Source organism: Leptonychotes weddellii, chromosome 10 (genome assembly GCF_054177405.1).
Source record: "Leptonychotes weddellii isolate Sample4059 chromosome 10, ASM5417740v2, whole genome shotgun sequence".
Classification (NCBI taxonomy): domain Eukaryota; kingdom Metazoa; phylum Chordata; class Mammalia; order Carnivora; family Phocidae; genus Leptonychotes; species Leptonychotes weddellii.
The window spans coordinates 3547683-3570504 of record NC_138378.1 but is presented as its reverse complement, the minus strand read 5'-3'; the positions used below and the strand labels follow the sequence as shown (position 1 = coordinate 3570504).

Genomic DNA, 22822 nt, shown 5'->3' with positions numbered 1-22822 from the left:
CGCCTGGGTGGCTCAGTTGGTTAAGCGACTGCCTTCGGCTCAGGTCATGATCCTGGAGTCCCAGGATCGAGTCCCGCATCGGGCTCCCTGCTCGGCGGGGAGTCTGCTTCTCCCTCTGACCCTCCTCCCTCTCATGCTCTCTGTCTCTCATTCTCTCTCTCTCAAATAAATAAATAAAATCTTTAAAAAAAAAAAAAAGAAAACAGGCCAACACGACTCAGAATTTTCCTAGTATACGCATCTCTCGGCATCTCATTCCTTCTGGGGCCGTGGTGGCCTCAGCAGGGAGTGAGGATGGCTGCTCTACCCTGGGGAACTTTGGGCTGCTGAGGTTGGAGAACATGGGAGGGGATGCAAGCAGTAGTGACCTTTCTAGAAAAAATGAAGTGTAACCAGCTCTGACAAAATGTATGCATATTTATGTCTTAGTTTTTTCTGTGAAACAATAACCCAGTAGTGATAGTGATGACCAATCAGAAAATGTTGATGTTGTAAGTGAAAGACACAGACTAGTGTTGTCTTCGAACATAAAGACTTGGTTGTCCAGATGCATGTCTGATTCAGGTGGGGCTTGATCCAGTGCCTCAGATGATGTCACTGTGGACCTGATTCTCTCAGTCTGTCTCCATTCTGTCTTGCGTGGCATTGCCTTCAACCTCAGTCTCCGCAGCGGGGGATGATGGCCCTTCTTTCCAGAAGCCGAGGCAAATGTTGCCTGGCACGTTGCCAGCTCTGATGGGGTGCCGTGCCCATCCCTGAACAAATTAGAGTCAGACAGGCTGGAATTAAAGTTCTGAATCTCCCCACCCTAACTATGTGACCTTTGGAACGTCATTTCCCCTCCCTGAGTCTCATCTGTGCGATGGGGATAATGATAGTACCCGCTGGGTAGGGGTGTTGTGAGATTTAAATGAGAGAATGGAGGGAAGGCCTGAGTATGCCTGTGGAGCATCTCCTAAGTGTTCAGGGACTGGGCCACAGCAGTGAGCAGAGAGACCTGGTCAGTGCCTTCTGGCAATGTCATGGTTCTGGGGCACAGACACTCACTGGATCATCCCAGAAATAGGCATTTTGTCACAATTCTGGAGAACGCTGTAAAGGATCAGTCCTGGGTCTTCCCAGCCTGAGAGGCCAGGAGAGCGAACCGGCCTTGGTCTGGGGTCTAAGGGAGGTCAGATGACTCTGTGAAGAGTAACCGATAGACTGGCCTTGTCGCTGTCCCTGGGCCTCGCCACGTTCATCCTGCACGCGGTTCCCTCTGTCTGGAACCCTCCACCATCTTTGTGCGGGTTGGCCGCCTTCAGCTCCTTGGGCCTCGGCTAACCTCCCTCTGCATTCCGTTCACAATGGGGCCCCTCGCCCTGCCCTTCTTGTCACTCTCGAGCCCTCCCTTCATGCATTTTTCCTCATGGCGCTTGTCCCAGCCCCCAGTCACACTAGTTAATTATTTGTGGGTTTTTTTTTTTTAGATTTTTTATTTATTTATTTGAGAGAGAGAGAATGAGAGAGAGCACATGAGAGGGGGGAGGGTCAGAGGGAGAAGCAGACTCCCTGCCGAGCAGGGAGCCCGATGCGGGACTCGATCCAGGGACTCCAGGATCATGACCTGAGCCGAAGGCAGTTGCTTAACCAACTGAGCCACCCAGGCGCCCCCATTATTTGTGTTTTTATTACTTATTGTCTTGCCCGCCAACCGCATGTGCGCATCACGGAGGCGCGCCCCTTGCTCGCAGTGCTGGCAGCCGTGTCTAGGGTAGAGTCGGGCTCCTCCTGATGGGGGCTCATCAGAAAGTTGTGGAGCGAATAAAGGAACAAACTGAGAACCCTTCTAAATGTATTTTCTCTGTGCTACCAGTTGACATTCCTGGAAACTAAGAGTTGAATCCTAAGGTTGAAAAAAAAAAGTCTCACGATTTCTTTCTTCCCCCATCCATGCCCGCGTTTGGGCAGGAGAGCTGGCTGCTCTCTGGCTCTGGGAAGGTATCAGGTCAAACCCTGCCCTCTGTGCATTTCTGAACTTGAGTTATGACTTCCAGACCCCACAGCATTGCTCTTTTGTTTAACTGGTGTCCTGCTGAGGGGCTTCTCTTGTCTTTTAGAAAGAAACCTCGCCTACATGAGAAAATGTGGAGCTCATTAAAAAACCCGGATTGTGAAATTTCTTTCAGAAGGAAATGCATCTGAGCTATAACCCGGGAGGTTCTGAGGAATCCATTCCTTGTTCTAACTTCTGGAAAGTTCTGGAATTGGGGAATCCTGAGTAGGATTCTGTCCTGCCTTTCCCCACTCCCTGACCATCGCCCCTCCTTCACGCCATGTGTTTTCACTTCTCTCCTGCACTTCGTTTCTGTACTTCTCCCCCGAGTCTGGACGGTCCCCAAGTGTGATGGAGACCGAGATAGGGAGGAGCAAGGAGGGACACACCACAAAATGTAGGCAAACCCAACAGATATTTTTTCTCTGACCCTGGTAACAAAAGCTTAAATATTTCCATGTAAGGGAACGAAGCAAGTCGCGTGAGGAAACTGCAACCCCCCCCGCCCCCCCCCCCGGCCCCAAACTTCAATGACAATGAATTGATTGCTGCAGATTCTGATGTTTTGCCACTTCGGTTTGGGGCCCCAGTTCCTATTCCAGTCAGCCAAGGTGTACAGATTCCTCAGGATCAAGGTGCCATTTCATACGCGTTGTAGGATTTCAGTCGCTGTGTGGGGCAGGTTTTAATGGGCCCGGTTCTTTACAGCTCCATTACCAAGCCCTTGACCCCATAACCTTGCTGTGCCCCCCGAGGCCCAAGAGCTTGGTCGTGGGAGTTGCTTTGGCCAATGGGATGTTCTCAGATGCGGTATGGACAGAGGCCTGAGAAAGGTCTGTGTGTTGGGTGTTCTCTCTCTGGGGCCCCTCCCACTGCCATGGGAAGAACACACCTGGGATGACCTGCTAGAGGATGAGAAATGGAGCAGAGCTGAGTTATTTCTTTGTCCCGCCCAAAGTCAACTGGGATCCCCCAGCAGCCAGCTGATTGCCAGCAAGCCTGGCAAGATCTCAGAGCTGCTTAGCCAACAAATGCTCTCGTTCACCATCGGTACTGTTTGGGGGATGTTTGTGATGCACACTACTGTGGCTGTAGATAACAAATACACCCCCCTCCCAAAGACTTCCGATCTATCAGGAGAGAAAAGTACGTGTACAATTACAACCACAACCACTACTATAGCTGGGTAATATTTATTCAATGCTTACTGATTTTGTGTCAGGCCCTATAGTCAATACTTCACCTACGTTCTCTCATTTAATCCATACGGCGACCCTACTAGGTAGTTACTACCATTATCCCCATTTCAAAGATAAAAAAATGTAAGGCTCAGAGAGGTGAGGTGACTTGGCGAAGGTCATACAGCTAGCAAGGGTCGGGTAGTCAGGCTTTCCATCCAGGTCTATTTGGCTTCAAAGCCCGTGAGTGTTACCGTCATGCTTTACTACAAGTCTGCAGAGGCTGTAAGCGGCTATAAGAGAGCCAGGAGGTATTTCCTTTAAACAAGCTCAGGTAGAACTTTCTAGAAGGGGCAGCATTTGGGTTTTGAAGTGGCTTTGGATAGGATTCATGCAGAGGTGGAGGGAATGGAGGAGTGCTTTTGTGAATATTTTTATTCTGCAAGCCGATCAAGCTACTATTTGATAGTGGCTGGAACCAAGTCTCCCAAATCCAGCGACTGGTTGCATTTGGTGGACACAGGAACTCACCACGTTAGGAGCTCTAGAAGGATACACTTTGTGAAAAATTCCTCTGATAAGAGTGAAGGCTACTTCAAGGTGGGTAAAACAAGCAGGTGTGTTGCGGTGTGTTGACTTAACTTGCTCAGAAGCATCTCTCCCATGAATCTGCTAGGATGCCTGGCATTCCCATCTTAGGGAGGCGCAGAAGGCGCCCGCTAAAAGCACACATGTTGGAGATAAGAGGAGAGGGTCTGTGTATGTGTGTGAGTGGTCTGGCTGGGGGATCCTTTGGGACGGGTGCTGGGAAAGGAAGGAGCTGGAGGCATCACTGAAGAAAAACCTGAAAGGCAGGCCCTGAAGTGTAGGACAGAGATTCTCAAACTCAGTCTGCTCCCTCCGAGGGCTGATGCTGTTGAAGACAGAGCCTCTGCGCCCTTCCCTCGGGAACCGGTCCCTCCGTGGCATGTCGCTGTGCCAGGCAGCCGTGAGGTCCCATCTGATGGCCGTCTAACATGCTGCTTCAGGACGGCCCTCCCTCCCCTCCATGCTGTGCCGTTTCTGCTGCCACAAGAATGGTTTTGAAAGAGCACTCGCGTCTTGCCTGTGAGAAGTGTGGAAACTCCGATTTTCTGGACAAGGTTTAAACGTTTATTTTGGTAGCACTTGCCATCCCCTGACCAGGTCAACCGGCATGCCCGTCCTGCCGCTGTTCTGGGGACAACCACCAGCAGACACATCTTTCACCAGTGGATACTGCAACCCCTTACCTCTGCACCAGCCGCCATTGCAGTAAGTTGAGCCAAAACATCAGGATGCTTTTGACCGCAGGTGGCAGAATCCTCATTTGAACTGGCTCGGACAAAGATGGGAATGTACTTACTGGTGGGTGGATGTGAAAAGTCCAGGGTGCCATGTTGGATCCAGGGGCTTAACGTTTAGTCTCAGCTCCCTGCTGCTGCTTTCTACCTTTGCTCTCTCTGTGTTGGACGGACTTTCCCCTCATGGGGACAAGATGGCTGCCAGCACCTTTGCAAGTCCCTCTGGTCCTCTCAGCAGCTGCATGGAAAAACATTCGGAGTCCCAGAACCGAATCTCTTTGCTCTGATGGGGCCAGGCTTGGCTCACAGCCCCGTCCTCCAACAAATCACTGTATTCAAGGTTGTGTTAATTTCCTTCAGCCGCTGTAATTAACCACCACAAACTCAATGGCTTAAAACCACACGAATTTATTATAATTCTGGAGGTCTGCTTATTTTAAAGGTGATGCGATGCTCTGGTTAGTCCACAGACATAAATCTTGCCCTGGAGCCCCACACAAGCTACACAGAACGTGGGGAGACATAGTTTCTCAACGGAAGATATAGTCCAGACCTGGAGGAACAGGATGTTGAAGGGGGTAGCAACAGCAAACACAGGAGAAACTCTGCAGCTCTTGTCAACAGTTTTTGCTAGACTCACTGTCAGATTCTTTTTTTGGGGATCAACCCAATTTCTTTTAGCCCTTCAACACATGTAATTGGCAGGGCTGAAGTTTGGAATGCATTGTGATAATTTTATTTCATTGGGAACTTTATATACAATTTATGTCACTCTTAAAGTAAGGAATTTGGAGCCTTGTACCTCCTGCAGTGCGTCTTACAATGAGCCCCATGCTGACGAGAAGGCGCATAGCTAGGACTTGGATAACATAGAAAAGTGCTTAATTATCTGGTTTCTGAGCAAGTCCAGGGTTCCGCTGGGATAGGTTGGGTGGGAGGAGGAAACTCCAGGATAATGGAAAAGTACATAATGTATTATGTTACTCTTACTTAAATCCCTTAAATTTAAAAGAAAACAATCTTCAAAAGAGTCACAAAGCACATGAAGAGGCAACTTGAGGCGATGCTTCTCTAGATAAATCACAATATTCTTAACAGCTGGATTTTGAATCACAAATTAAGTGAGAGGCACAAAGAGCCGCACATCTGCCGGTTTGGAAGAAGTAGCTGGAAGATCAGCAGAAGGACCCTGCCATGCACTTGGCAGAGGCCCACACGAGTCCCAATACATCTCTCCTCAGCTGGGTGCATTTGATGGCAGGGACAGTGAAGGGGGGATCGAGGAGAAGGAACGAGGCCACTCACTGCCTGCTGCAGAGGGGACACGGTCTTTCAAGTGACCTGGCATCAGCAATTATGGGAATAAGGAAGCTAGACAGATGGAGAGGTGAGCACTCGTCAATGATGCACAGAAGAACATGAGTATCATCATAGACCCAGGGTATGGGTTTGAGAGGCAGCTGCCTACTGGTTGCGAACCTTGTCCCTGGGATTGGAAAATTCTGTATTTGAATCCTGACTTTGTCACTTTAATAGCTGTGAGGCCACGAACCGGTCACTCCAACCTTTTTGAGCCTCTATAATTGTTAACCTTTTTTTTCATCTAGAAAATGGGGATAATGATAGCACAAGATTTTTTGAGTTGTCACAAGGGCAAAACAATGATTAAAACCCTCACCATCAGCTCACCATCAAATCATGTGAACTGTCTGTTTCCTTTGCACACTGCATGGACTAAAGCCCAGGAAGACTGGTAGTGTTCCAGCCAGAATTTTTTCCATCGAAAGTGACAGAATCCCAAAAAAGCTTAAACCAAAAAGAAATTATGAGCTATTACAAATGAAAAACGTAGGGATAGTGTGGATTTCAGGCCCAGATATATCCAGGGGCTCAAAACAGGACACCAACCCAGTTCTCTCCAGCTCTTGACTCCACTTTCCCCCATGTTGGGTCCAGCCTCAGGCAGGGTCTTTCTTCATGGTGGCAAGGTGGCGACCAGTAGCTTCAGGGACATTTCCTTTCTTCTCCACAATCCCAGTGAATAGAGAACTTCTTTCTCAAGTGTTTTGGCAAAAGTCCTGAGATTGACTGATTTGTCTAACCTTGCCCAGCCCTGAACTGATCGCTGGGGCCAAGCAGACAGGATCTTTGGATTAGCCACATCTCAGTCACAAGCCCACCTTGGAGTCCCAGACCCACTGACCACATGGACAAAGGACGGTGGGTCCTCCAAGAAGAACCAAAAGGCAGGGTGGGGATGCTGGGTGGGAAAAAATAACCAGTGTTTCCCACAGCGGCCTTCAAAGTCATGGCTAAGGAATCAATCAGTGCACCACGAAGTGAACAAACAACCCAACAGAAACACGGGGAGGCCGCTGAGACCACTCCTGATTTTCTCAAGTCCTCCTTGCTCTGCACACCCAACGAGCTGGATCAAACCATGAGAGCGCTGGGAGCAAGCCCTCGGATTTCCCGAGGCAGCACCATGATGTGGAGAGGTGCATCCTCCTGTGTCTGTTGGCCCTTGTCCCTGTTATAAGAAAAGTGATTTGGATTTTCGAAGTTCCTCTGTACCTTCAAGTTGCCAAAATAGATAACGTTTTATTAATTCCCACAGATTCTTTTAAGAGCTACTTTCAAGAATGATGAGATTTCCCCTTCCCAGTGCAAGGAACAGCTCTCTGCTCATGTCCACGGTCCTCCACCTGAGCGATTTTGCAATCAAAACGCTCTGCTCCTTGTCCTCCTTCCCCTGTCCTCCCTCCCCTCCCCTGCCTCCCTCTCCCCTCCATGTTGCCCCTCCTCCTTGCCCAATTTAATGAGATTCTTCCAGATTTCAGTTATGGGCAAACCAGCTTTGTGATTTTGCCAAGTCTCCAAACCACCTTTACAATGACTACTTCATATTTTAGCTTAGGTTACTTTTTTTAAAATTAAATAAATTAATTAATAAGTTAATTTAGAAAGGAATTCTATTCACCACCACACATGGAAAACCAGTACCACTTGCCATAAATAAAAGATAAATATAAAATTAAATGCAATGAAAAAAATCTTACAAAATCTCAATGACAACAAGAACAACCAGATTCAATACCAGGCAAAGAGCTTGAACAGACATTTCTCTGAGGAAGACATACTTAAGGCCAATAAACACATGAAAAGATGCTCGACATCATTAATCATGTGGGAAATGCAAATCAAAACTACAATGAGTAGTTGTACCACCTCACCTCACACTCATTAGGATGGCTACTATCAAAAAATTAAAAAATTGAAAAAAAAAGTGTTGGTGAGAATGTGGAGAAAAAGGAATCCTCGTGCACTGTTGGCGGGAATGCAAAATGGTGCCTCTGTGGTGAACAGTATGGAGGTTCCTCAAAAAGTCAAAAACAGAATTACCGTGTCATCCAGCAAATCCACTTCTGGATATAAACCTGAAAGGATTGAAAGAAGGCTCTGGAAGAGATATTCACACAGCCGTGTTCATAGCCGAATTCTTCACAACAGCTAAAACATGGAAGCAACCCAGCGTCCATCAACGGAGGATAAGCAAAGTGTGGTCCATACCTACTAGGGAGTACCGGCCTTCGAAGGGAGGGACATTCTGACACCTGCTACAACAGGAACGAATCTTGAGGACATCATGTGAAGTGAAATAAGCCAGACACAAAAGGCTGTTCTGCTGCGGGGAGGGGGAAACGGGGAGTCAGTGTTTAATAGGGACAGTGTTTCGGTCTTACAAGGTGAAAGGGCTATCTGTGGAGAGGGGTCGTGGTGGTGGCTGTGCAAGTGTGAATATATTTAACATCCCTGACCTGGGCACTGAAGAAGGTTAAGAGGGTAAATCTGGTGTTATACATATTTTACCACCATGTTAAAAAAAAAAGAGAGAGAAAGAAAGAAAGAAATCTTATCTGGATTCTGTGGCTGGCCCGAGGCCTCCAAGCCTGTGGCCTGTGTCTCTCAGCGGGAAAAGAAAGATTGTATGAGAGTCACTGCAGACATTCCCGATCCAGGAGCTCTCCTGGGAGCAGTCAGAAGGACCGAGGAAGAGCAGAAAAGGGGAGAACTTTCTCACAGGAGAGCACATGTTGTTGAATGTCCTGGTGAATACCTGCTCAAATCATTGGGCTCAGGTTGCTGACCTGGCTGAAGACCAGTTAAAATTCTGCCCCCACCGACCATCCAGCTGACTGTCGCCTCTTTTCTCAGCTCTGGTCTCAGCGCCCTGTATCCTGGGTTCTCTGTCCCAGACTTCCTGCTGCTGACTAGATGAGGAGACTCTAAGGCGAGGGCCAGAGCCAGGCTGGTCCCCCGCAGTGTGGATGCCTCCCGATGTGCCCACCCAGGTGTGCTGGTTTTGGTCCAAGCTGTGGAAGGCAACGGACTCCGTGAGTGGCCTGAGCAGCTCTGATGCGTCCTGTATCTGGGCGCACCCCAAAACCACCTTCTACCCCTTCCTCTTTTTAGCTCGTTAGTGTTACTTTTTCTTTCTCCAGCCACCCCTCAGTCCAAAACATCTTCTTTTGTAGGTGATGGGCATTTTATTTCTAAGGGAAGGGATAATGATGAAGAGATCCAAGTTCTAGCCCGGCAGGAACAGAAGATAATCCTAGTCCTGGGTGTTTTTCTAATTTTCAAAGCATGGAGCACAAAAAAATGAAGCAGGGCCCCCCTGCAGAGCTTATGTCCTGCTTGGTGATGAATCACCCTGGAGGATGATGTCTCCACGTCCCACTCCTTGCCTTGGACTCAAGGACTGGGCAGGATGGAAGGGGCAGGGGCAGGCTGGAGAGACTTCCCCATCAGCCCGGTTCCAGGGGCTTGCGTGCTCTTCACCTCGCATGGTGTTGTAACGAATTACCCAGCAGTGACTGGTGCAAACTACCACCTATAGCGCTCATGGGTTCTGTGGGTCAGCCTTCCGCCGGGCCGCGGGGAAGGGGGCCGGCCAGTCCTCAGCCGCAGGTCTGGGAGGCTGGGGCTCCAGTCGCCTCTGGGCCCAGGTGTTCATGTGTCGTTGGTTGGCGCCGGCTCTTGCTGGGAGGAGTCGGATTCTCTCCATGTGGGCTGCTCTGTGTGACCTCCGTGCGCGGGCTCATTCAGGCCTGCTCCCAGCATGGCCGCCGTGCTCAGAGGACCAGCGTCCGGCGGAGGCAGCCAGGTGGGGCTGTGGCCTCTTTATGACGTCTGCCGCCTTCTCTGGGAGGAGTCTACGGGAGGAGCGTCAAAGGATTTGGGGAACGTGTGTGAAGTCGACCTCAAATGCCCTGAGAATGGAGCAACTCCAGGGCCTCAGGCCTGTCTATCGCCCCACAACTTGGCGGTGCCCGAGGTTCCCTGGGAAAGCCACCTCCCACCCAGCACAGGCTGGCAGGCTCAGCTGCTGGCCCTGCGGGGACCGCCTAGTGCCATCCGGGGCCCACCTCTGTGTATTTGTCTGTCCCTCTGGTCAGAGGACTCTGGTGAGGGAGGGCCTCTGGGGGCCTGCAGGGCTTCTCAGAGGTCAGCAGCCCAGGGCCAAATCCTTCATTCATTCATCCGCTCATCACAAATCTGTCCGGCGCGCGTCCTGTGCACCCAGATACCGTTCCCAGCGCACACGGTCTTGGTAACAACAAAATAAGGCAACCCTTGTCTTCTGTGCTGCTCAGGGCAGAAGACAAGACTCAGGTGAGCAGGGAGAGCCCTCCACGCATTGCACCTGAACCACCCTGAAGGTTGCAGAGGGGATGCCAGGAGGCCTCCCACTGCAGTCCCCACCCTGTGCAGGGGGCTGGCAGCAAGTCCGGGTAGCCCAGACCGCTAACGTGCTTCTGGGTTGACTTTGCCCCCCTGCCACTGCCCACACCCACTGGCTCTGAACTCCGGGGAGAGGCAGGGAGCCGCTGCCCGTGCCCGTGAGTCACGAGTGTAAAGTACGCACAGGACCTTGGCAGGACCATGTGTGCAAGGGTAAGGTGTCATTAGGTGAACATTGAGAAATGCTGCTTTCCCATAGCCCCTGAGATAAAAGGTAACAGCCTCCTCCAGCAGCCTTTTATCGCTCGCATTGCTCTGGGGTGGCAGCTGCAGGTCCCGGGGCAGCAAGGCGGCGGGCTGTGAGTGTGAGCGCGCGTGTGCGTGTGCACATGTGTGTATGTGTGTGAGTGTGCGCGCGCGTGGCCTTCGGGCAGCTGTCCCCCCACCGCACCGCACCCACCGCGCCCCCCCCGCCCCCGCCGCGCGCCGCCCCCGCCCCCGCCCCCGCCCGGCTGGGTGCGCCCCGGGCCGCTGCGCTGCCGCCCCGCTAACCCCCCTCCGACGCTGGGAGGCGACCCCCGGCGCGCCCCGGGTTCAAAGGCCCCGCGCGGCGGCCCCAGCCCCTCCGGGGGGCGGGGAGGCGAGGGGGTGGTGCGGGCGCCAGAAAAGCCCGAGCCCACAGCCGGCCCTGCGCAGGGATGGGCAGCGCGCTCTCAAGTGTGTGACCGCCGCCGCCAACTCCTGGCCGGGGCCCGGGACGCAGCGAGCGAGCGCCGGCCTCGGACCCCGCAGCTGGAGGGCGAGGCCGCCGTGCCCGGCCCAGCGCCCTTTCTCGGCCACAGGCGTCCGTGCTCCCGGCCCGGTGCCCCGGCGCCCGATCGGGGTTCATGGAGCCGGGGCTTTGGCTCATCTTCGGGCTCACAGTGACCTCCGCCGCAGGTAGGCGGGCGGGGCGGCGCGCCACTCCCGGCGCCAGCGTACACAAAAGGACCCTGGGATGGGGGCGCGGGGAAGAGTGCATTGTGGGGAGCAACCTCTGGTCTGGGCTCGCCAACCCTGGAGGCGCCTGGGGGTGGGCTGGGGGCCAAAGCGGAGCGCCAGCTACCCCGGGGGCTCTGGAGGTTGCAGCCCACCGGCGAGCCAGAGATGCGGCCGGCCCGGTGGACTTGGTGAATTTTTCATGAAGTTGGGAACTTTTCAAAAAGTTTGCAGACTATTCAGAAACTGTGCAAAAATGATTGCAAAGCTCTCAACGGGTGCAGATACCTTGCAGACTTTGCAGAAAGGGAAAATAGCTTGCAAGCTTTTCACCAAGTATGCACATAACTTGTAATCTTTTCAGAAACTGTGCACATAGCTTTGCAAACTTTTCAGAATGTATGGCAGAGTTTGGAGACTTTACAGAAAGTGCAACTAGCTTGCAAACTTTGCAGAAACTTTGGTCGTCCCCTTCCCCCAGGTTTTTGGGAATGGTAGGTGTGTGTGTCGGGGGGAGGATCTGCACACTCAGGAGCTCAGGAGCTCCTCAATCTGCCTCCTGCAGGATTGGTGCCTCGCCCCCAGCCTGGGGACGCTGGCAGAAGCGGCGTGCCTGGGGCCCCCCCTGCAGCCAGATCTGAGGGGAACATCGAGGAGACTGTGGCCACTACCGCAGTGCAGGGTCCGAGTCCCAGACGCCTTGGGCAGGAGCAGGAACCAGGTCGGTTTGAGGAGCAGGAGTCCAAAGGGGGTCCTGTGCACCGCCGTGCGAGGCGCTGTACGTGCTTCACCTACAAGGACAAGGAGTGTGTCTACTATTGCCACCTGGACATCATCTGGATCAACACTCCTGAGTGAGTCAGCCCAGACCTGGGCGGTGGGAAGTGATTGGGAGGGCGGGCCTACATCTTCAGTCCCAGAGGGCCTCATCCGTCCCATCCCTGCCGGGTCAGCCTGGAGCCCGCCTGAGCCCACCCTGGCACAGCCTCGGGCTCTTGCTGGGGCCTCCTGCCATCTCAGGCCTGGTCTGCGGGTCAGGGCTGTGACTCCCACCCCCTCGGAGGGCCTGGCCTGGGAGAAACCCAATCTCAGTTTCTGATCCAGTGGAAGGGGGAGCCCTCCCTCTGAGAGAAATGAGCTGGCAGAGGGATTAGATACCTGAGAAGTCCTTCTTCCATGGAGGAAAGTTATCTCCTGCCCCAGGGGCTGAGTGGGCCCCCTCCCGACCCTGCCAGGCTCCAAGGAGTTTCAAATTCCTAGACAGCAGCCTGCTCTCCAGAGAGCGCACGGGTGGGCTTGGCAGGGCCTGGTGGAACCTTCCCAGGAAGGGTGAAATTCCACAGGTACCAGGTTCCTTTCCTCCCGGGGTTGGAGTGCTGACTGGTCCTGCCACAGGCTGAGCCCCATCACCCACAGTGCCGCCCACTGTCACCTCCTGCCACAGATGGCCTCCCCTCCTCCCTTGCAGCCCCTTAGGACGGAGGCCAGCGCCACTGGGAGTCCTGGGGTCGGCCTTGCTGTAAAGTCAAACTTCTTCCAAGGCCATGGGGTACAGAGTGCTCTGCTGGGGGAGGATGTGACAGTGTCCCCCATTCACTTACTCTATCTCAACCTCCCTCTGCAGACACATCATCTTAATCACCTTAACCAACTGTAAAGAGGACTTGACCTTGCCCTGGTTACATGCCTTCTGGGCTTGGCCATCCCGAGCTCTAAAATCTGGGACTTGGACCTAATGACTCCACGTTCCATTCCCGGGGTGTTCTTGGGACCTTGTGGACTCCTGCTGGTGCCCTACTAGGGACTCTTATGGAGAGCTGGTGGTGAATGGGAACCTTTGTCTGGGAAAGGCAACTTGGCTGCTATGTTTGGAGCCACCTTGATTCAGGTCCCCATATGGCTTCCTTCACCCTCAAACCTCTGAGCACACTGGGTGACAGCTTGGATGGGCTCACTTACCCACCTTGTTTCGTGAGCACCTGCAGAATGAGGGGCCGAGTAGCTTTCAGACCAGGTGACAGGATCCCTAAGCACGTCTGGGATAGGTCTGGAAAGTGGCCCCATTATGCCAGATGGCAGGCAGGGCTGGCTTGACTAAACCACCTTGACTCGTGCTCAGGGTTCCAGGCTCAGAAGGACCCACACTCCGTTTAACGCCGTCTTGAAATTCTTAACACTTTTTGAACCAGACGCTCCATGTTTGCATTTTATCCTGGGCCCCATACGTTATGTAGCTGATCCAGATGGCAGGATTTGCTTGCCAGGCTGAGTCTGATCAGGCTCCGGTACACACGGTGAGCCCATGCAGGGAGGACGCAGCCTCATCTCCGTGGGGAAGAAGAAAGTGCTGTGTGGCGGGAGACGGGCTCCGGGCCGGGGCTGCCATTGATTGCCTTCTCTTCTCAGACAACGATCAAGGTCACCTCTTCTCGCAGCCCCCATCACCCTGACACTTGTCTTTTCTGATTCCTACCCTCCTGGCATCGTGATCTGACCAAAGTATCTTCACAGAATCGAGGACGCAGGGCAGTTAGCACAGGATTGAGTCCCATGCTGTGAATATAGAAGAAGAAAGGAAAGCCAACCACATTAGGGACAGGGGGCCTGGGGCAGAGGAGAGAAGGAGGGGAGGAAGGAGAGGGTTTGGAGACTACCTCCATTCTCTGCTTGTTGCCAGGCTCCTGGCACCGGCTGGAGGATTGATTGCTTGAAATGCACCCAGGAGGCTCCGCAAACGCCCTCTGATCTGTTTGAAGCTCTGGCTTGTAATTCTGAGTTGTCTTGTATGAAGCCATGGACCTTTGACTTCTTCCAGGGCAGCCAACTTGCTGACATCCCCCCTCACAGTTTGATTGACCTCTTCTCCTCTTTTCTGACCCTGATTCATTTTAAACACTAGGAAAGAAGGATTAAATACGGTGTTGAGAGTTCTGCGTACAACAAAAATGACAACAGCCAGACGAGCATTTTGAAGTTAGACAAGCAAAATAGTTTTCATAAGGAAGATTTTTCCAGATGCTCTTTCTCTTTTCTTCTCCCCCCCCGCCCCACCTCCCCCCACCCCCCACCCCATGCTTGCCTCTCTCCTTCCCTTTCTTTCCTTCCTTCTAAAACTTGATAGATTCGTAGACAGGTCCATTTGCTGTCTTTAAACATCTTGGACAAGATTGCAATGTGAGAAAATGGGCTCTAGGGACAGGGAATGTGGGCCTTTGGAGAAATGGAAGAATGAAAAATGGCCGAATTGAGCTAACGGGACAATAGTGGAGAGTAATGAGGTCTTTCCAGGTTCCTGTCCATTCCCGTACCCACCTCCTGTTGCAGACCCTCCTGGTCTGTGGAAACTTGTCCAGCGTGTGATGTGCATCCAAGCTCTGCCGCTGGCTGTGCTGGGAACTGTAGGGCTCTTGAGCTTCATGCCTACATTGAGAGGCTTCACTTTGGGTGATTTTTCAGCTCTTGGTGTCTTTCTTCCTACTGCCCATCCTGTTGCGTGAAGATAGACCCCACAGTCCTACTCCGCCTCGGGAGGACATTTGCAGGGTTGCAGGCATCCTGGGAGTGTGGTCACTCACACTGTGTTTAAGGACCTGAAAGCTACCACTGGGGTGCACAAGGTACTGCTGAGACCCTTTGTGCATCTTACGTGCAAAGTCAGTGCTGGTGAGAGCCCGAGAGACCGGGTAGTCCCGAAGTATCTTCTGGGTGTAAGAGCTGAGGATCTCTGGCTCTCTCACATCCTTCCACATGCTTCCTTCTTCCAGACCTGAGCTTGCTCAGCCCGCTCGGCCGGCACCCAGTGTGTACTAGACGTTCAGTAACACTGGTTGGCTTTCGGTGAGGTCCTGCTGCCTGAAGATTCTTCACTCTCACAGAGGCTGTGGTCTGCAATGCTTTCTCCCAGAAACGAGGCTTCTTGTTCCAGGACAAATGGATGCTCTCCAGAGGCCCCAGCAGCCCAGCAGACACGTTGGGAATGTGGGTTTTTTCAGAGGTGTTGCCCATAACTTCCACTGTAGACTCCAGGAAGTCTGTGGTCCCAAAGGGGAACCAAATGTATCCTGGGCCTGTGGAGGCGGCTGAGGCCACAGATGGTCCATGGCACAGTATGGTTTTCATGACTTTCTTTGGCCGTGTTAGGGAGCTCCCACCCCTCCCCCCAGTGGTCCCCCCATTGCCAACAAAAACAAAAACAAAACTCCAAATCAGAGAAAAAACACATCCCGTCTTATGATCATGAGAAGTTTGCCAAGAATAAGATGACAAGGGAGAGGTCGTGCACAAGTAGTCCATGTGCTTACACGCTTGTACACCTGGGGCTATTCTCCATGAGTCCTTGAAAACCAGGAGTCACAGTGGGCAATTGTATTCACCAGGGTCTCTGGAGAGACAGAACTCACAGGACACATGTGTGTGTGCATGTGTGTGTGCAGACACGTCTGTGTAAATACACACACACATACGTATGCACACAGCAGGTGATGTTGCAGCCTCAACTCCGCAGGCAGAATTCCTTCCTCTTCAGGTACCTCAGGTTTTTCCACGAAAGCCTTTGACTGATTAGACAAGACCCACCCACGCCGTGGGGGGTAATCTGCTTTACTCAAAGTCTACTGATTTAAATCTCAATCCCACCTAAAAAATTACCTTCTCAGCAACATCTAGACTGGCACTGGACCAAACATCTGGCTGTGGTGGCCCAGCTAAGTTGACACATAAAATTAATCCCTCTGTTCTGGCCACCATACACTTGGTAGGAGAGTGAGCCAGCCGACAAGTGACCGACGGAGCTGCAGGGCACCCAGCAAGGAGCTTCTCTGTGTTCCTCCCACTCTGTTCCCAAGAATAGAGAGAACGTGCCATCTGCTAATCCCTCCAAGCCCAGAATGAGGGAGAGGCTGTGATGGGGACCATGTTTTCCACACAAAACTCGGAGCCATGTGAGCTGACCAAGAGGAATGTATTTATGAAAAGAGTGGTGGTGATGTTTGCAGTCTCAACTGTGGTGGAAACTCTGGGATCTCCAGCACCTACTCGGGGGAAGGCCCCAGACTCCGGCGCTCCGCTCGGTGTCCTCGCTGACAAGCTGAGTGGCTTGGGTGTGCTGCCCACCTCTCTCAGCACCCCCGGGGTGAGGTGTCAGTGCCAGGCTGACTCTGGGACAGTGACCTCACAAGATGACCGACCTGCCTGCCACCCTGGCTGCTTCAAAGCATGCCTCTCAGACTCAGTCCAGCAAGAATGACATTTGTTTTGGGTTCTTTTCCTCCCCAAAGAAGTAGAGTAAAAAAAACAAAACAAAACCCCCCAAAACCCCAGTAATAATAATGTAATTAAAAAACATTGCGACTTGTATTTTAATATGTTTTGCCACAAAAAGGCAACAATGCCACAGATTCATCTTTGCCCCTGTGTTGTTCAAGAAAGTCATGTTCACATTTCCAAGAAGGGGCATCCCAAATGTTAGAACGTTCCAGTGAAGTGGATGGATCCGGAACCCCCTGTCTCCTGCTGATATGAGGCCAGCTGTCCCCCCCGGGGTGTGATCCTCCCCCCGACCCATGGGTCAGGACTGGGAGCACTGCTGCAGGAGATGCAGCTGCTCAGGCTGCTCACCGAAGACGTGTGAGGATGACACCAGAAGGGAGAGGGGACATGGAGTCTGACGAACGCTCGGTATCGCAAAGACGTGACCATTGGGATAACTGCGTGGCCTTGGGGCTGTGTAAACCCCCCTGGGCCAGGGCCTGGCCTGCCCGCCATCTCTGCCATTCTGTGGTTGGGGGCAGCTGCCATCCCCCATTCTGTGGTTGGGAGGCGCCAGCGAGTAGGAAGTGCTTTCTCCAGGACTGCTGAGGTCACCTCCTAGGACCATCCACCCCAGATCGCGCCCCGGCTCCTGGAGTAGCACTGAGCGAGCTCGGTAGATGGTCTTTCAGCATTCCATTGGCATAAGGTGTACAGACCGAGGGTAAAGGTGTGCCCGGCTGCCTTTGCGGCTGATAAGTAGATTGATAAGGACACGAGGGCCAAAGGTCGGTCCAGGCTTGATGAGATTTGGTCCTGCCCTTTCTGCCCCTCCTGTTTTCTATTGCTTACCTCTCCCCTTGGTAAATCATTGGAATGTTTGGGGCTTGGTGTTCTCTGTGGGCACTGGCCTGGGGCTCCCTCCGTTAGTGGGGTGGTGTGGGCAGCGACTGGGGGGGGGTCTGGCCTTTCAGGATAATTTGAACGATCAGTTTAGACCCTGTTTGTTCAGTGCTTCCTGGTGAAAGCCTGGTGAGGGGTCTGTCTGCGTTCTCCTGTGCTCCCCTGAGTGAACACGGAGCCTTGGGGTTTGTGGGCAGAGGACCCTGCCCCGGGGCCTGGAGGAGACACTCTGCACACTGGTTTGCAGAAATCATTCACGGTACGCTTGTGAGAAGGACCCGTGAGAGAAGCTGCTGTTGGCCAGACTGGATGTGAGTTTGGACGAGGGGTTCTGACCGATGACTCTTTTGCTCGACTTTTGTGAGTTTGTCTCCCCGCGTAACCATTTCTGTGTCCTTCGAAATCTGGTAAATGTTTAGATCCCGGTTTTGAGTTCAGGTAGCATATCTCCGAAGACACTTCATGGCAAGATAGGTCTTTAAAAGTCGAGGGCCTTGGGGCTAAATTTCAGTTTGTTGGAGAGGGCGGCACACACCAGGCGACCCCACTGTAGGGGTCACGGGGCCCGAGAGCCCCTTCTGTGCCCTGGGGTGGGGGTGAGGAGGCCAGGGGTGTGTAGGAGCCAAGACGGGGCGGGCCGAAACGCAGCCGGTCCCCACGATGAGAGAGAGTGACTTGCCGCGAGGGGCACTTTGCTTTGTAGCAAGAAGGCTTGGAACGGAGGGCTTGACCCGGTGTGACCTTGGGGGGAGAATTTGGGTTTCTGCTAGATGAAAGGGACCTCACAGCTGGGAACTTCGCCTTAAATCTGAAGGCAGGTGAAAGGCTCTGACATCTCTGGTGTGGTTTATTCCTGCAAAAATTTAAAACAAAGGAAGCTGGGAGCAAACAGCGTTTTCCTCCAGGAGGCCCCGTGGCTGTGCTGGAGCCTGGCCCGCTCTCCGCTCCAGCGCCCCGGCTGCCGGGGACCTGCAACACCTCCGCACACCTTGCGTACCTCCAGGCGGCCCGCGGAAGCGCTGCTCGGCCTCCGGCCCGAGAGGCAACCTGCTCTCATTCTGTGTCATGTTTCTGACGGAAACTGTTCCTTCAAACGGGACATGCACATACTTTCCCCTGCTTGGGATAGGAACCCGTCTGACCGCGAAGGAAGAGCTGCTTGTCGGGACACAGTTTGGGGTGCATCGAAACTCCTGCGTTCCGGCAAGTGTTGCTCGAATGGACTGACAGCAGGACGGGGTATCCAGTTGCCCTTCTCAGCTGCGCCAGCTCGGAGCCTGGGGGGGCCCCAGAGCTTTTGGAGAACGTGTCCGAAGGCCGGGAGGCACAGACCTTCTCTTCTTTGACAGCCTGCTCAGGGCCGACTTGAGCAGGATGCCTCAAGACACAGTAACTCTAGAACAGGGTGGCCAGGGAGCCCTGTGGCCTGGCCCCCGTAACCTAAAGAATGAAACAGGTTCATTTCAGGAGTCCACGGGAGGCACGGAGGCCAACGTGACAGTGGCATGAATGGCCCAGAGTGGGGACAGTTCCACCTATGACTTGGGGAGCGTGGAAGTTCTGCCCAAAGTCAGAAGCAGGTCAGCGAGAAAGCAGAGGTGTATGTACCTTTCCCAGACTGTTTCCATGGGTTTCTTTGCAGGGTTGAGGCTGGGGTGAGGCCGGTAACACACTCCCCCAGGTACCATCTTTGGGGATCTGCCCAAGAGTCTGTCGTCAAGATAAATGAATGTTAATGCAATTTTTTTTTTTTAAATTAAAGCAGAAAATTCATCATCAGCGAAACGTCAACATCTGTAATAAAGGCAGGATCCCACACTGTGCGTGCCCGCCTTGCCTCCCTCCCCTCGCCCAGATCCCAACATTGGGGTCTCTTGTGGGGGTAAAGCCTGTCTCTCGACAGGGCTTCGAGTATTCCTGCTTTGAGGTGGGTGATCAGTGCCTCAGAGCTACCACAAGGACCCGACCCAAGGACGCAACAGCTAGATTCAGAGGAGAAGGAGGCTTTGTTAGAGTCGCCCTGGTGAGTGTGTCTTTGTTCGGTAGCATTTTTCATCCTTACGGTGAAATCTCCTGACAATTAGCAAGAGTGTCTTCTCTTGCTTACTGTGGATTATTTAGAGGATGCAGGATGGTGTCTGTATTTTCTTTTTTTATCGCTCTGCAAACCCCCCTGCCCCCCATCCTTAAAAAAAGTACCTGCTCCTTATTTTATGGTCACTCTTTCCACTGCTGGGAACTATTTTGAGCCACATCTGTCTGCAGCTTTGCATAAACTTCTAATGAGGCCGTGCCAGACAGACGTGGAATTGCCTCCATTCGACCTGGAATCCGTTAGGGTCACCGGAGGGCTGGGGAGAGAAACTGTAGCCTTTTTCCCGTGCACGCACTGGGACTGCACCAGATGGAGGGGAAACCAGCTAATCTGTAGGATTCCGTAGTCGGTTTCATTCCCCACGTAGTGTTGGAGTCTGTTTCCCCAACTTCTTTTTTTCAGCTATAACTCTGGGTGATCTTACACCACAACACAAGCATGGAGCAGTTTTCTGTTCCCCTTTCCTTTGACCCCTCGCGCCTCCAAACCCCCTTGGGTGGGCGTGTGCCTGTGTTCAGGAGGGAGCTGGTGGCGCGAAAAAGTCTGTGGCTTTGGTGTCATTTGTAAGCTTGTTTATATGGTGATAGGACACAACACTATAGGCCAAAGCGTTGCAAGTACAGATGGTGAGCCCCGGAGCCTCTTGGCTTGGGGGGCAGTGACCCCGCATTTCGCTGTGGTCTTATTGCTGGAGTGAAGGGTCACGCCCGCTCCAGCAGCGTGTGGTTTGGAGGCCCGGGGACGCGGGCGTTTGAGAATGTCCAGGTGGAATGTGGAGCTGGACAACATTTCCAGAGACCCAGCTGGCCCTTTCCTCTCTCAGGCCCAGGGGGCAGGTGCTCCCCGGGGACTGTCACTGCACCTGGACCAGAAACCTGGGTCTGCCTCTCGAAGCTTGTGTCACCTCTGGGGCCTCAGCCGTTTGTGCAACCTGGTTTCTCCCTCATGCCACGGGTGTGGCCGCCAGGAGCTCCTAGTTCTTTCCCTTCCATCTCGAGACATCTTCTCTTCAGGAAAAATCCTCTGAGATGGGCCAGTTGAGGACAACAGGAGAACCGCAAGAAAGCAGCCAAGAATCAATGCATATGGGAGATGGGGCGTGGGCCAGAAGTAATGGCTAAACTCAGACGTCACTCCTTCCTTCCCTCATTCATTCAACACGTATTTATTGCTGAGATACTGAGCGGTTCCTGAGCAGCACTCTGAGCCAGGCACCATGTCAGCTGCCCTGGATACAGAAGTGAACAAAGCAGAAAGGATCGGTGGTTCTGGTGGGAAGGGTCCAGGGTTGCCGACCCCACGGCACAAGAAGCAAGCCACACTTGCAGGAGAGATGCAGAATCGACCCTCATTTTGGCTCGGACTGGTGGGTGTCAGTGCTCAACAGACTCTGAACGTGCCTGTGATTCTGGTAATATTCCCAAATAGCCAAGTCCTGGATAAATCAAACTTTTGTATATTTTTTTCTCTTTGGTAGGGGAGTGTCCTAAAAAAAAAAAAAAGTTAACCACCAACACACAGCCCATTGCTCACTTTTGATGTTTCCAAATACTACAGGATCTTTGGCTATTTTGGGGGGCTGCGGGAGGAGGACTTCCCACGTGGGCGGGTGGTGGGGTGAGCAATCTCTGCCTTGGGGTCTTCCAACTTTAGGACACAAGGATTTTCTGCAGTGGAAGCAAAGCTACAAATTGCCAGTTCACTTTACATTGTTTGTGAGCATGGGGTTTGTGGAGTCGTCCTTAGAACCAGAAAGCATGTGTGTATTTTCCGCTTGTATAACAAGGTCACTGCGGAGCTGTATTTCCTGGCCTGTTTTCTTTCCTGGAGGCTGCAAGGGCCCCCTGTGGGTTGTCTGGCATGAGGCCTGGCCCACGGCAGACTTGCACAAGCATTTGATGAGTGGACAAGAGATAGTTCACGGGAGGGTAAGACTTCTGGGGTGGTCAGCCGAGTCTGGGGCTGGGCTCTGAGCATCTTGAAACGGAGGGGAGTGTGTGGTGTGCTTGCTTTCACCTGCCCAAAGGACAATATGATCCAAAGCAAACATTTCACAGGGGGCACACCTGGGAAGAAAGGACTCCAACCAGCTTCGTTTGCTGGGTTTTGTCCTGATTCTGAACCCACCCTTTTGTGTTTTGTTGCAATGAAGAAAATCTCCACTTGTCCCCAGCGGCTGGAGACACTCTGGGTCTTCCTATTAAATCCGAGAGATCACGGTCACTTCGGTCTCATGAAAGTGAGTTCTGGAGCAGCTAGCCGTCACTGGTCACAAGCCACAGAAAACCTAGTCTAGCTAACATGGCGTCAGAGCTGTTTATGGGGAGGATGCGGACTGAGGGGAAGAAGCAGCTCCAGCAGCGGGAGAGATTTGGGGACTGGGGGCCCAGGGGCAAGACAGATGGACAAGGCAGGGTGGGGCCACTGGGCAAAGAGCAGCTCCAGAGTATTTCCAGATGTTGAGCTGCCTCACTCAGGCGTCTTGGGAGAGACAGGGTCTCACTTGCCCAACGGGGGTCACCTGGTGAGTCCTTAGACAGCGGCAGGTGAGGCACATTGATGGAGGGGAGGGATCATTCCCGGAGGAAAGAGAAGCGCTTGGATTCGGGGAGACAAAAGCAACCAACGTTGGCCTTGGGCTCTAGAGAATTCCGGGCTTTCAGGTCCTTTGAGCAGGGTGCTCCCGTCTCTAAGCTGGTGCCTTCTGCCTCCTCGCCTTTGTGCTTAGCAGGTGCACTGGGTGCTTGTGGAAGTGAGTCCTGTAGTGAGAGACCCCTCTTCCTCGTCAGAACAGAGCTCTTGCCTGACCCTTCTTTCTGGTTAAGGGGACAGAGGCAGTGAATGAAGGTGAACCCCACTTTCTTCCTCGCCCAAGAGGATGTTCCTCCGCTTGGGAGAGCGGGTCAGCGATGCCTACCGCAGAGGGGATTTAATAAAGTCTGAAATGGAGCTGTCGCCAGAGAGCGTGCTGGGCCTGAGAAGTTGTTTCTCAGGGGAGCTGATGGCCGCTGGTGCCTGCCCGGCAGTGGGATGGTCCTTTATGTCCCCCTCCGCTGCGGGGTCAGTCAGCAGAGTCCCGCCTGCTGTACCAGACGGCCCCTGGGCCCTCGGGCCATACTGCCTTTGCTTTTCCCTTTTCAGAAGGAGGAGTGTGAACAAAGGAAGTAGGTCGTCAAGTCCACATTCCAGCTGAAGTGAAAACCATCTATTTGTTGCAGAGGCGCTCAGCCCGAACGTGGGCTTTTTAAGTTGCGAACAACTGTATGTTGGCAACTATATGTAAACATAGTATCAAGCACTGATTTTGTCACTCCGCCGT

The 22822-nt window shown here is 52.9% G+C and overlaps 1 protein-coding gene across 1 annotated transcript in view; it reads left to right on the top strand.

The window, feature by feature from the left end:
- The first annotated feature begins 11024 nt into the window (after positions 1–11024).
- Positions 11025–22822, top strand: part of EDN3 (endothelin 3) — a 17682-nt gene continuing 5884 nt past the window's right edge. Inside the window, exons 1-2 of the mRNA XM_081832256.1 lie at positions 11025–11219; positions 11824–12112. Coding sequence (XP_081688382.1) covers positions 11168–11219; positions 11824–12112 — 341 coding nt within the window. The 5' untranslated portion in view covers positions 11025–11167. The remainder of the gene's footprint in view (positions 11220–11823; positions 12113–22822) is intronic.